Source organism: Macaca fascicularis, chromosome 8 (assembly GCF_037993035.2).
Source record: "Macaca fascicularis isolate 582-1 chromosome 8, T2T-MFA8v1.1".
Classification (NCBI taxonomy): domain Eukaryota; kingdom Metazoa; phylum Chordata; class Mammalia; order Primates; family Cercopithecidae; genus Macaca; species Macaca fascicularis.
In genome coordinates this window covers 128,826,220-128,840,274 of record NC_088382.1, presented here as the reverse complement: position 1 = coordinate 128,840,274, position 14,055 = coordinate 128,826,220, and the positions used below count along the sequence as shown (strand labels likewise).

General features: G+C 42.2%; 1 protein-coding gene across 2 annotated transcripts in view; it reads right to left on the bottom strand.

Annotated features, from left to right (window-relative positions):
- Nucleotides 1-13,743, bottom strand: part of MAL2 (mal, T cell differentiation protein 2) — a 35,125-nt gene extending 21,382 nt beyond the window's left edge. The window contains exons 1-2 of one of the 2 annotated variants that reach the window (XM_005563977.5): nucleotides 12,961-13,743; nucleotides 10-180 (exon numbers count right to left, since the gene is read on the bottom strand). In XM_005563977.5, coding sequence (XP_005564034.1) covers nucleotides 10-180; nucleotides 12,961-13,287 — 498 coding nt within the window. In that variant the 5' untranslated portion in view covers nucleotides 13,288-13,743. The remainder of the gene's footprint in view (nucleotides 1-9; nucleotides 181-12,960) is intronic. The other variant, XM_005563978.5, reaches the window with a different exon arrangement.
- Nucleotides 13,744-14,055: the final 312 nt, after the last annotated feature.

The window sequence follows — 14,055 nt, the reverse complement described above, 5'->3', positions numbered from 1 at the left end:
AGCCCTTACCAGGAAGTTCCAGTTAGCTTCAATTTGAGTCACCATGCCGGAGAGGAACATGCCCAGAAAGAGAAGCGAAAAGAAAAACGCCGTCACGGACACAAACATGACCCATCCTTGTAGCAGAGGTAGAGGAACATTGGAGGAGGCAACCAAAATCCAGACGAGACCCCCGAACAGCTGAAAGAAAAAAAGAAAGAGGGTAATTGGTTTGCTTAAAAGATACCTTTCATACAACAGAATTCAACATGCTTGTATTACCCTCAGTGTTGCCTTCATTTTCCTCCCAGACCCCTGCACATATTCCAGCAACCCCACCCCTTCGATTTTCTCCTTATCATGCAAGATGCCTTCTTTCCTCAGGTGCAAGACCAATCCTTTGGCTTGGAGAACTGATCCATCTCCACACCTGTATCTTCAAGTTGGACTCTCTTCTTCAACCCATGTACATGCCCAGCATTCCTTCATCATTGACAAATACCTTCCTTTGACTTTATCGATTCTCTGACTACCACCTTTTCAATGAAGGTATTTTTTCAGTCAACCACACAGTAAGGGGAACATCACACACCAGGGCCTGTTGTGGGCTGGGGGGAGTGGGGAGGGATAGCATTAGGAGTTATACGTAATGTAAATGACGAGTTAATGGGTGCAGCACACCAACATGGCACATGTATACATATGTAACAAACCTGCATGTTGTGCACATGTACAATAGAACATAAAGCATAAAAAAAACAAAAAAAAAGAAAATCATTGTCTACCCCAAGGCCATGAAGATACTCTGTTAGGTGTTTCTTCTAAAACCTTCATTATTTTTACTTTTCACATTTAAATCTACAACCTGTCTTATACTGATTTTTGCATTTGGTATGAGGTAGGGGGTCAAGATTCAGTTTTTCCCCATATGTATATTCAGTTGACCCAGTGTCATTTACTGAAATGACTATACTTTCAAGAATCTACTGTTGTCAATCAGGAGGCCATATGCTGTGGGTTTGGTTCTGTTCCATTCTGTTCCACTGGGCTATCATTATGACAAAATATTGCACTGTCTTTAGACTAATCCCCTAAGCACCTGACATTTTAAAAAATCAGTAAATAGCATCATTTAAAAACTTCATGTTCTATTTGTCATGAGAATATAAATAATATATATATTTACTGATCTTAAAAAAAAATCATCTTTGCCTGGTCTCCACTTCCTCTCCCTGAAGTTGCTCTTCATATCACTATAAACCAGCTCCTGATCTCATTGCTCCTTAGAGAGTTTGTTAGTAAAAAATGGCTAGAATAATAGTTGCAGCTGTTGTATATGGTGGTAAACAATAAAAACTACCATCATTTATTGAGTATCTATTATATATTGGACAGAGGAATAAGTACTTCACATATCTGTAGATCTAAGTATCAGTAAATACCTATTACATTTCAGGCTTTATGCCAAGTGCTGGGAATCAAATGGTAAACAGGTTACACTTGGTTTCTGTCACCACAGAACTCACAGTCTATTAAAGAGACAAGTAAGTGATTAAAAAGCTGCTTCATAAATGTCACAATTGGGCAAATACTGGGCACTGCAGGTCCACACACCAAGGGCTCTAAATCCAGATTTGAAAATGCTTCCTAGAAGGAACGATTCAAAGCACAGGGCTATGGGGTAAAGCAGAGGGAGGAAAGGGAGGTTCCAGGACGGGAGCTGAGAAGAGCCCCGCACAGGTGAAGAACAAAGCTCAGCAAGACAGGAGGGTCATGCGCTGGTGGGGAATGGAGAGAACTGCACTGGAGACTGAGCGAGGAGGTGCTGAAGCTCGGGCCAAGGAACCGAACTTCACCTAAGGGCCACGGCAAAGCCAAGATCATCTTGAGCAGAAACTAGCATGGTCAAGATTTGCCTTTGGAAATTTTTCTCTGGCTAGAATGTGAGAATAGACTGGAGAAGAAAGGGTGGATGGCGGGGGAGCACATCTCTGTGTTTCTCTAGCTCTATCAACACAGAGATTTCACTAACATGGTGTAACACAGGAGACTGTTACACCAACAGAGTGTAAGAATCAGAACACTGAGGACAGAGAGAAAGGAATAGATTAGAGTGAAATTTAGAAGTAGACATGATAATAGTTGGTAACGGATCAGATGTGAGACACGACAGAAAAAGGACAGATAAGGAAAATCCTCAGATTTCTGGCATGGGCCACTAGGCTTGAGGGAACACTGCAGGAGAAATGATGTGAAGACAATGAGTTTTATGCATCTATCACCATTGGTCTCCTCCATACACCATGCATTCTTTGCATGGCATTCCAAGCCATTTGTGACCTGACATGTCTTTTTCATCCTTGTCTCTTGCCACTATGCTCCTCACATTTTGTATTAGGGCGAGAAAAAAAATCCACAGTTCCAAGACAAAGATCTTTCACATCAGAGTGGCCTGTTACTTGCATGCCGTAAATGTCATTTCCTCCCTATGTGTACTTGAGATTCTCCCACTCATATCTAATCTTGAGCACATCATTTACAACATTTTTCCTGAGATCCACCCCTGCTCAGTTATGCCTCCCTCCTCTGGGCAACCTCCCTATTGGGCTTTGTTACATCAGTGAGATACACTGTAATTAAATCCCTTTGGCTCTCCATCTGCACTACCAGGCCTTCTTGGCAGCATACTGTTTTATATGTCTCTGCATCCCAAGCCATTTATTAATCTATACAATAATCCTTTACTAACCATCAGTCAGGTACTATGCTAGATTTGGCAGCACAAAACCTTAGGCTACATACCTGCCCTGAAGACACCTCAAGCGAAAATCAATCTCTCTCTCTCTCTCTCTCTCTCACACACACACACACACCCCCAGAGAGAGTGAGAGATAGAGCACGCGCTCAATTATTTGCTTAGTAAACAAGTTAGTGCTCATATGAGAACCGTTTGAGCTCCAAATATTAAAAATCAATACTCATCTTTACATTGCATTTAAGTATCTAGATATCCAAATTACTCCACAAGTCACTGAAAGTTAAAAACACAAGTTTTTAATTATATAATTATATAATTTGTTACTACTTTGAAGAAACATTTTTGAAAGCATAAATGATCACTTGAGCAATGATAAATCACCAGTCTAAAAAAATGTATAGTTGTGGTGTATACCTCGAGTCCTAATGTCAAATCAAAAATTAACAATTGATGCAGAAAGTGTTATGAAATAAATCTAATGAATATCAATGCATCTTAAAAATTTAACCACCACCTTATCAGTGCCTATAAAAGAAACAAACTTGTTCCTGATAAAATATTATTTACCTTTACATACTATTTAATACATAACTGAAGGTGATAAAAATGTCTTCAGTGGATCAATCTTTCCTTTTTTTCCACTTTCTTCTTTCTGGTAGCCTTTTCTTACTCTCCCACAAAGAATAATCTACATAACTTTAAATACAGTTTAAGAAATATACATCATTATTAAATATCTCTTCGGAGTTATTTCCTGAGAACCTATGTGCAAATACAGAGGATAATAAAAAGCAATTGGCCGCTGTTTGTTAGGGACAGGCAGAGCCAAATAGATGAACATAATAATATGAGTTAGGGATTATGATACATTCACACCTGTAAGGAGAAGGCTGTATGATCCTTTGGCATTAAACACAGCATTTACTCAACCCAGAGTGGACCTCAAACAGGCCAGCCCCGAACCTACTGCTAGGCACTGCAGAAGAACACTCAAGAAAAAACAAAAAAGGCAAGGTTCCATCTCCAGGAGCTCGAAATAAGGAAGAAACAGACACCATTAAACTGATTCAGGAGCAGATTGTAGTGGGTGCTATAAAAAGAGCTCAACACAGTGTGCTCTGAGAGGCTGGGAGAGGAGAGAAGAAATATAATGGGAAGAATCTGGAAAGGTAGGCAGGGGAGGCAGCTTCAGAGTAAGCTTTCAAGACAGACCAAGACTTTGACAGCAGAGGTTATGCTGTAAAGCAGTATAGATTAACTGTTCTTATCGTGCTCAGAATTATAGCCCTTCAAACATCTCAAAGGCTTGGAAAGGAAACTAAGCACTGCATGAACAGGAGTCAGATTTGCCTCCTCACTTGTGGGGTATGTGCTGCATGGAAAGGGGAGAGGGAAGGAGTGTATGAATGTCCCCTCTCTTTCACTCACGTAAATACATATGATACATCCCTAGAGCTGAGATTCTGTGAAATCTAGGCTCGCTTTAGAAGACAGAGGATGGACCAAAGAACATAATTGAGCCCACTTTGGAGGGCCACCATCCTCATTCTGAGATTGTCATACTGCTGTATGGGTCACTCTGGCCTTGACATAGTTATTATTCCCTACTTTGTGATTTCCTTTTGACAAAAGCTACTTTTCTTCTTGAGCTTCCCAACTTGGTTCCAACTTAAAAAACTGAACTTAAAAACTTGACAGGACCAACGCTCAGTATATTCACTTCATCTAATTCTGGGCATTAGTGAGCTTAGAGTGTTTGCAAACCAGTGTAATTATCAGCATTCCTGTTTAGCGGAGATGACTCCGGAGATGGTCATATTTTTAGAGGTAAAAAGCAGAACACAAAAATGGTTAAATCTGACAGAGAACAGATGATAAATACCGTAGCAACTGCAGAGTACACACTGTGAAGAAAGGTATTTGGAACTATTATATGTTTCGCCCACATTCTCATCATCTTGGATCTGAATCCACATTCTGACCCCTTCTCTACTACTGCCTTCCACTGCTTTCTAGTGTTCTAAAAAATCCAATAATTCTGTATAAAATAGCCAAATGCACCTCAATTTGAAATTTCTTTAAGAAACCAAGTCAGTGCTTATGACTTCAAACCTCGAGCTCGAACAAAGACTACCTTTGCTTCCAGGCAATACAAAGGTAAAAACCTCCTAGGAGTAGGTATCAGCCTTTCCTGGCGACTCGGTTGCCTTTTATCTTCTTAACCCAACTTTAGGTGTACTGGGTACATACCAGAAGTACTCAAATATATTCTGAATTTCAGTTATTAAATTGCTACACATTCCTAAAACAACTGATCTTCTTTCTGGTTTAACATACATTTGTTACGTGTGCGTGGCCTCTGCAGACCAGAAAGGTATGACTTGGCTGAATCCCTCCCATAAGAAAACCACAGAAGTACTTATCCGCCAATCACACTAAACTGAACCCTCAGAGTTTGATGTTAAAACATGTTTTCACTAGAAACTGTGGAATGGGAAAAATACATAGTCCCACGGGAAAACATGCTCTTGAGCAAGCAGCAACTCTTGCAATTCTGGGTGCATGAATTACAGACTTCACTCATCTCCTATTTGGACGGTCTTACGTTCCCAAAGGATTCCTTTTGCAAATGCCCTTTTTCTTTTCAAATGTCACTTATTTCCTAATTATCTGCTTTTAAACATACCCTCTGACACTTTTTCAAACCAATGTGACACCTCCATCTTAGTATACCCACAAAGTAAACAGGCTAATTTCTACCGTAACCTATTTTCAATGAATGTTTGGAATGAGAAGAGGAAAAGGTAAGTGAATTTGAAAGGATAAAGACTGGCTCAACTATCCTATAAGGGAAAACATTGTTTAGAATTTTCCCTGTTAAGCTCCCTCCTTCTAATTATATTATCTATATGTTGGATATTTCACTATTCTACTGCAGTGAGAATGAACAACCAGCAAACGTAGAGTAAAAGCGAAAAAATATTTGTCTTTCAGTCTGACTTGTAGAGTTAGAGTAAGAGGTTGAAGCTAATGATGATAGCAGAAATATTACTTAATATTTACTGAGCTCTTATGTTATAAGCACTGTTATAAGGGTTTTATTTGTGCCAATTTAATCCTCACAAACCTTGAGAGAATATTATTATTCCTACTTCATAGATAAGTTAATTGAGGTACAAATCCATTAATAACTTGTCCCTTATAGTTATAGTTATATAGTTAATAAGTGTTAGACATGAAATTTGAACTTGGCAATTGGCTTCCAGAACTTATGATTTTAACATCCTGCTATTCTGCCCCTCTTATGGTTTAGTGTTCATTCTAAGGCAGGGTTTCTACCCATATTCCACATGATTCCCTAAAATCATATAAAATAGGGTAGACAAGTACATATGCATTTTTCTGAGGATACAGTCCACACTTTTCATCAGAATCACAAAGGGGCATGTGGCTCCCCCACCCAAAAGTTCAGAACACTTTATCTACTTGTAACCCCTTCTATTTTAATGGATGTTTACTTCTGGGGTGCTGCACAGGAAACATCATGGTTATAGAAGTGTTCAGTATGTACAGAAATTTATCAGCTAGAAAAAAAATTACCTGCAATTAGCTCCATTTTACATACAATTTGCATTTTGAAAGATTTCTTTAAACTAGCAACATACTTCAGCCAACAGATACAATATAATCACTGGTAGATGTATTTACAAGGCAGTCCACACAAGTGTGGATTCATTCACAATGTGACTATAGATCACTGGTACCACTACGAGGCATACTGCTGCCCCCTCCCCAAGCTCATCATCTCCCCTGTAATGCTTCTTTTCCTACTACCCTCTGTCTTTGCACTCCAGCCTCTGTCCCTCATCCCCTGAGCATAGAGAAATGATCACACTTGTCCATGCTTCTGCCTAGCATGCTGACAGTAAAAATTTTGCTGGATAACTAAACTCCAGTTACCATGTTTTCCAGAAAGACTTCCCTGGCCAGGTGCCATCTCTCGGTGCGTCCACGGTTACTGACGCTTGTATTCTCCACAGCAATTACAACTGGATTGAAATCATGGATCCACATGCCCATTTTACCCACTAGACTGTGACGTCAGAGTCAGTGACATTGCCTTCAACATCTCTGTAGGCTCAGAACCCAGGATGGTGCTTTCTACAGAAGGTCCTCAATCCATCCTCCTTGAAATGAATGGAAACCAATCAATGTGTGTAATGAATGGTTCCAGAAGAGAATGCTCTGGGAGTGCAGCTTTCTAGGGATGCTAGGAACACACTCGTGTCTGGAGCCCAGCTCATTCCCTGGTTCATGGTGGATGTCCAAAAATAGGCATGAAAACAAGTGAAGCGAGAACATGTACTTCTCAATTCTCAAATTATTACTGGTGATACCCACCACCTAGCACCAGATCTCAGAAGGCTGAGATGGAAAGTTATGGGAAACTTTGTACCTCTTGCCAGTTGAGTTCATGACACCCAACTTTTAATCTTTTCTCAGCCCCAAGTTTGCCCACATGACCTATTTCTACTGTAACTGCCACTGGAACTTTTGACCAGGGTAAATCTTGTGCTTTCTCCCAGTACCTCCTGCTCCCCTCATCAGTCCCCATCTGTCCCCTAACCATGATGACTTCCGTCCAAACTACTTCTGGACTGGCCCTGGCATAGGCCTGTATTAGAGATTCAAGGCAGCAAGGTGTTTATTTATTTATTTAATTAGGAAAACAGAACAAATTCTGGGATGTAATGAGAAGTGACATATACATAAGAGGCTTATGACCAATATATCTTAATACTCATTGCAAAAGTTGTTCTACTTTTTAGCTTTACATTGGAAGGCTTTAAAAATATGTCTGGGAGTGCTAAAGAGTTATACTTTCTTCTTCCCCATGTGACCTAAACCTCCAATTCAGCTGCTTAAATAGCTGACACCCTAAAATGGACAGGTCATATTACAGGGAGAAATATGTTCTGGTTCTTTTTATTCTTCTTTATAATAATTCCTCTTGATCTTGAAAATTCTCTTTTCATGTTTGTAGGTAACTAGTTATCACTTTTAGGTTAAAATCGTTCCTGCGTGCCAATGCCCTGATATTGGCCAGACCTGTATAAATCACTGTCTCTTTTCTTTCTTTTTACCTTCCTCCTTCTCATAGCTATTATACAAAAGTGGAGATTGTCATATATGTTATCTATAAAAGGACATGCTGTCTCCAGACTATTTTCACATACTGCTCAGTTTGTACTATAGAACAAACAAGTAGCATTTGTTAAGTACTGCACGTGCATGATACTGGGTACACCAACCTGGTTCCTGTCCTTTGTCATTACAGGGTCATTTCTATTCAGCCATATCATTGCAAATACACCATGTCCACAGCTCCTACCCCCATATAAAACATTTCTATCAGGCTCTACAAAACAAATCTGTTCTCCATGACTTTCTCCTTTGGAGCTCAAGGTGAATCTTTTCAGCTACTTTGTTTAAAGTTTTCCGTATTTCAGTTCTTCATATTTTTTTTTAAAGGACTGCCAGTCAGAGCAAATGATTGTTGATAATAATCTCTGGCAGGGGTATTGGGTTGTTTTCCCTTATGAACCTTTAAAGGTTATTTATTTATTCATTTATTATTTTGGGGATATAGTTTCGCTCTTGTTTCCCAGGCTGGAGGGCAATGGTGCGATCTCGGCTCACTGCAACCTCTGCCTCCCAGGTTCAAGCAATTCTCCTGCCACAGCCTCCCAAGTAGCTGGGATTACAGGCATGCGCCACCACGTCCGGCTAATTTTGTATTTTTAGTAGAGATGGGGGTTTCACCATGTTGGTCAGGCTGGTCTCGAACTTCTGACCTCAGGTGATCCACCTGCCTCAGCCTCTCAAATTGCTGGGATTACAGGCATGAGCCACAGCGCCCAGCCTAAAGGTTATTCTAATGTGGATAAAGATTTTTAATCCAGAGGCAAAGGAAAAAAAAATACAGTTTTAAAACCCATTTAGGAAACAACTATGTCCATGGACAGCTCCCTCCTGCACACTGCAAATAAACAATGTCCCTTCACAGTCAAAATTTATTTTCCAGGCAATAAACTCTGCATCAGAACATATACATGTTCCTAGTCCAAAGTCAAAGCTTTCAGTTGAAAATAACCTGAAGTTCCTTCCATAGATTTATCTGCATGACTGAACCTGCCTCCCCTAAAGCCCCTCCCTCACAATCATCCTTTCATTAACATTTGTTTTTCTGGCATAATTCCTCTGAGTTACATCTTATATTTAAGTTTAGTCTAGGTATCATTTTGGGGCAAGTCAAACTTTATGTACTTAGTTGACTTCCCAAACCTCAAACCTCTCTCTCTTTTTCTCCATCCTTCTTTCATTGGTTCTATTTCAGGTTCTTTTCATCCCTTATCTAAATTATTGCAATAAGCCCCCAACTGCTCTCCCTGCCTTCAGTCTCTTTGTTTTACAACCAAACTTCATCACTCAAAGGTTTCTAAGACACAAGTTGGATCAAGTTTATCTCCGTCCTTCAGCAGCTTTCCATCAGACAATAAATCCAATGCCTCGGCCTAGCATTTCTCAGCAAACCAGAACCTGAGTCCTACCTGCTGTTTTTCCTTCTTCTGCCACTGCCCACCAAAATCTCACAACTGACGGAACATTCTTGCCATTGTCCTTCTTGTCTCTGTGTTTGTGCATGTCCTTGTTTCTACCTGGAATTCTCTTACCCATTTTCTAATGAACCATGCCTCATTATTGAAGGCTAACCTCAAATGTCCCCGCCTCATTAAAGCTGCCTGTTCTGGCCTCTCCAGAAGTCAGGTGGACTCTATCCTGCTTTTCCACAATACTTTTTATAAACCAATATTAGCAATTCATACACAGCACTGTAATTCTTTCTTGACTTTATATTCTACCAAACAGTAATTTCTTTTAAGGGCAGGAACTATGTTACTTACTCTATTTTCAGGGTATAAAAGAAGGCTTGATGCATAGTGTGTTCTTAATTATAAGCTGAGTAAATGAAAATTACTATGGCACCCAAAACACTACAGTTAGAAGTAAGTGAATAAGAATCCTAGAGTGTCTCCCACAGAGATAAATGTGAATGAATAACTTGGGGAATATAAGTAGTTTCTTAAACACTAAAACTGCAATATAAAACACAATGAATTCAATGATTATCTGTATTCTTTTTCGTGATTAGTACCAGTAAAACTTCAATTTTTCTTGTGCATTTTACAAGATAAGCTCATTGGGAGCAGGGACCCTAAATACCTTGTTCAGCCCAATAGTGCAGATGCTCCAATGTTATTTTTTAAAGTGGATAGACCCACCTGGAAAATGTTTTAGCTGCAGTTCACTTCCCATACTTAATTATTTCTTCCCTGAATGGTAGTTACTTTTGTGAATATACTCTCAACTAGGTTATAGGTCTTTCTGGTGAGGAAGGGTTTAAACATTTTTGTTCCCAAAGGAGTGTCTTGCACATAGTAGGTATTCAGTAAATGCCCGATAAGTGATTTTTATAAAATATTCACTCAGAAAACTGTGAGATTTTGAAAATGAGAATTTTGAAGGTGATGTCTTCCATTCTAAGCTAAAAGGCTTAGCTTTGCAATATTAACTTAGGATTAAACTCTGTGGCAAGCACGTATTGGTAAGTATTGCTAAGCCCAAAACCAAAAAGTTAACAACTAGGTACTTGGGAGTGGAACACACCTATCTCAAAAAAAAAAAAAAAAAAAAAAAAAATCACTATGCATGTGAGATAATAATATTCTCCACTTAAGAAGTCAGTGTTATAATGCTTTTCCTGGTGCTGGTAGGCTGGCACTATTTATATATTTTGTAATATCTCCCCAACAAATGGCTTTTATCTGACAGGCTGTGAATAGAATACATTAACGGGGATTGGGAATGAATTCTTTCAGCCAAGTTAAATGATTAGTGTGAGAACCGAACTCCAAGAGCATGGTGTCAATAGCGTAGTCAACTATTAATAGCCCAGTCCTCCTTTGTCAGGTACAATATTCACATGATAAGTTTCAGAAGGCAATGGGACAGAATGAAGAACTCTTAAAGACAAACGGATTTGAACAGAAGATCAAAATTAAAATGGAGTTTGAGGATATCCAGAAACTTGGGCAGAGGTTAAAATAATGGGTCCCCAGAATGGAGATCACTTAGCATTTAGGACAGTGCCTGGGAAAGTCTCACATTTACTTTACAGGTTGAGGAATTTCTTAAGAAGGAGCCATGGGATATGGCAAATTTTAAAAGAATCAGAAAATTAGATGGAAATTGAGACATCTAGGAGCTAAGTTGCTTCAAAAGTGTTCACTTAGCTTCTATCCGTACATCCACTCAAGATGGGTATTCTAAATGTAGGGGTAACAAGGAAGCTTTGATCTCTGCTCTCTCAAAGCATATAAACCAATATCTCTAAACAGTCCTAAAGGATGAGAGCCGAGGAGCTATAGTTTGACTCTAGTGTGGTCGCTTGTTTCTCTAAGGTCACCAGTTTCATTGGAACATTTTGGTCATTTTTCAATGGGGTGGGGGAGATTGATATTCAAGTAAAGGAGATAAAGGGTGCCTAAAAATGTAAACTTACTGAGTTGGCCATAAAAACAGAGAAGCAAACTAATAAGCTTTTGGAAGTGATGCTGTTCTACCTAGCCAAGAGTGAGACATGTTTCAGGATGTAAGAAGCCAGAGGAAATGAGTTAAAAGGATTAGATTGGACACTTCTGTGAGTCTGGGATCCCACCTAGGTTGGGGAGTGGTGGTCGTTTTAGCAGATAGGGAATTCACATCTGTGAGAGCAGAGCTGTCTTCTCTACTGTGTGTCCCTGCTGTATATCAGAATCTGAATATTAGAATCACCAGGGAGGCTTTAAAAAACAACTAGTGAACTCTGGCACTCCCCCAGAGATTCTGATTTAATTAGTCTGGGCTGGCAACAGTATTTTAAAAAGCTGTTCAAGTTATTAAGTACAGAAAGAATTGAGAACTAACCACTGATCTAGATTTAAAAAAGATATAATGGGGAGGGGGAGGGGGAAATTGACTAAGTCACTTTCTACTCTTTTCCCTCAGAATTAGGCCTTGTTTTCTAAAAGTCTGATATGACTACAGGTTCTTGAGATGGTATTTGATTAGAGGGCATATGGATAAGCCTTCTTTGCATATACACAGGAATATATATTTACATATACACATACATGTATCCTTACATACATACATATATTTGAATAAACATTAGAAATATATAACCAGAATATCGAATTTGAAATTTCATGTATATTATTGCTTAAGAAGAGGCAAAAGTACTGAAGTTTAGAAAGTATGTCAATGAACTGTCTGTAAATTCTAGTACAGGTGGAATGCAGATATGACAAAAACTTCTCAATGAGGTAGGCAAAAAACTGGAGCTTGCGGAACACGGAATAAAGTAGCCGAGAACCTAAGAAATCGTTCTTTGCAGATCTTCCAGTTCTAAACGTGTCTCCCTCCCACAGCAAGGCAGCCAGCCCAATGCCATCGTCTCTCTGCTCTTCCCACATGGATGCCTGCACCTCATCCCAAGCACTCAGATGCTTCTGGACCAGGCTCAAACTCAAACTAGACTCGCAGTCAGGATCCCATTACTGATGTCATAGCCTGCAACTCATTCACGTCTCCTCTTTCAGATTCAAATCTGGGCTAAACTTAACTTAGGGTGGTGTGGCTACCTTGGCATAATAGAATAGTGCTCACAAGGTGTTCCAGCTCCACAAGCACAAAAGTGAAACCAAAGCGACCCAAATCCAGGTTATGCAAGCTCAAAGGCGAGGGTGAGGGGAGAGATGAAAATCCTAAACCGAGCACTTTTTATTTGCCATTCTCAGAGCATGATGCAACCTCAGGTTGCCCAATTTATATTTGCACATGTTCTCCTTGTCCACAAGGAGCTTCGAAAGTTTCCAACTCCATAAAATTCCATTGAAAAAGTTCAAGAGCTACCTAAAAATGTTGCACGACAGGCAGGTGACCCCACCTTTACTTGGACCCAACAAAGTGTGCTAAAAAGGTTTGGAGTTGCGTAGGGAGGCCAGAAGTGAGAAGTTGCAAGGGCAGGCAGAGAAGAACTCGACAGCCACGTTTCCACCTTTCCCCCACCATTCTCACGCCCACTGGATTAGAAACTGCCAAGGCCATGGCACATAACTCACCTTTCTCCTTGCCCTGCCTCCTGCCCAGCTCCTCTTTCCAATCCAAAGGGCACTAATGATGGCAAGAGTGAGTGGGCAAAAAGCATACTGAAGTCCGCAGCCCTCTTCCTCTTCCTGTTGCCTCCCCCTCCGCCCCGACTTTCCACAGCGTGGCAGCCTCCAGGTCACACAGTAATCGGCTACACCTTTGCACCACCCAACAAAATGGCAGGTTAGCAACAGGCGAGGCCGAGAGCCAGACGCTCGCCTCGGCCAAGCGCGGCCCCTGGCCATGCTCTGGGTTTCTAAAGGCGCCTCCGAGCCCCAACACCTTTCTTTCCTCCACATTCCCAATGCTCAGCTCTGCCGGGCCGCCTGCTCGCCCTCCCCAGGCCATTTCCGTCACCCGCCGGGGAGCAGGTGCCCGCGTAACAGGTGCTGGGCGGGAGGGCCCGGGTGGCGGCGCGGGGCACGGAGAGGACCCCAGGAGGGAGCGCAGGAAAAGGCCACGTCGAAGGGAAGGAGGCCGGGGGCGGACGCAGAGGAAGACAGCCCGGGGGACAAGGATGCCGCCGCCTGTCCTCGCTCCCCGCGCGACCCTCGCTCCGGGGGCCCCACTTACAATCTCCAGGCAGACGAAGGCGCCCGAGTAGGTCCGCAGGATGTCGGGGCCGGCGGGCAGGGTGACCCGGGGCGCCGGGAAGGACACGGCGGGGTTCGGAGGCGGCGGGACTGACGCTCCGCCGGCCGACATGCTGCTGCTGCCGCTGCTGCGTCTCCGCGCGCCGCCGCCGCCTGCCGCCTGCCGCCTCCCGCCTCTCGCCTCCCGCCTCCCGCCTCCGCCTCCCGCCTCCGCCTCCCGGGCTCCTGCCGCAGCCGCCGCTGCCGCCGCCGCTAGGCTCCGCGGGGTCCGGGCGCGCCGCGCGGGAGGAGGCGTGGCCGTGGGGGTCCTGGAGCCCCTCCCCGTCACGTGGGCCCAGGTGAGCGCAGCTCCGCCCGGTTGCCCGAGCTGCTCGCGATCACATGCACAGGTGCGGCCGCCGCCGGGCGCGGTCCTCCCAGCTCCGCCGTCCTCGGCTTCTGCTTCGCTGGCCAGCGCCAGCGCTCCCCGGGCGT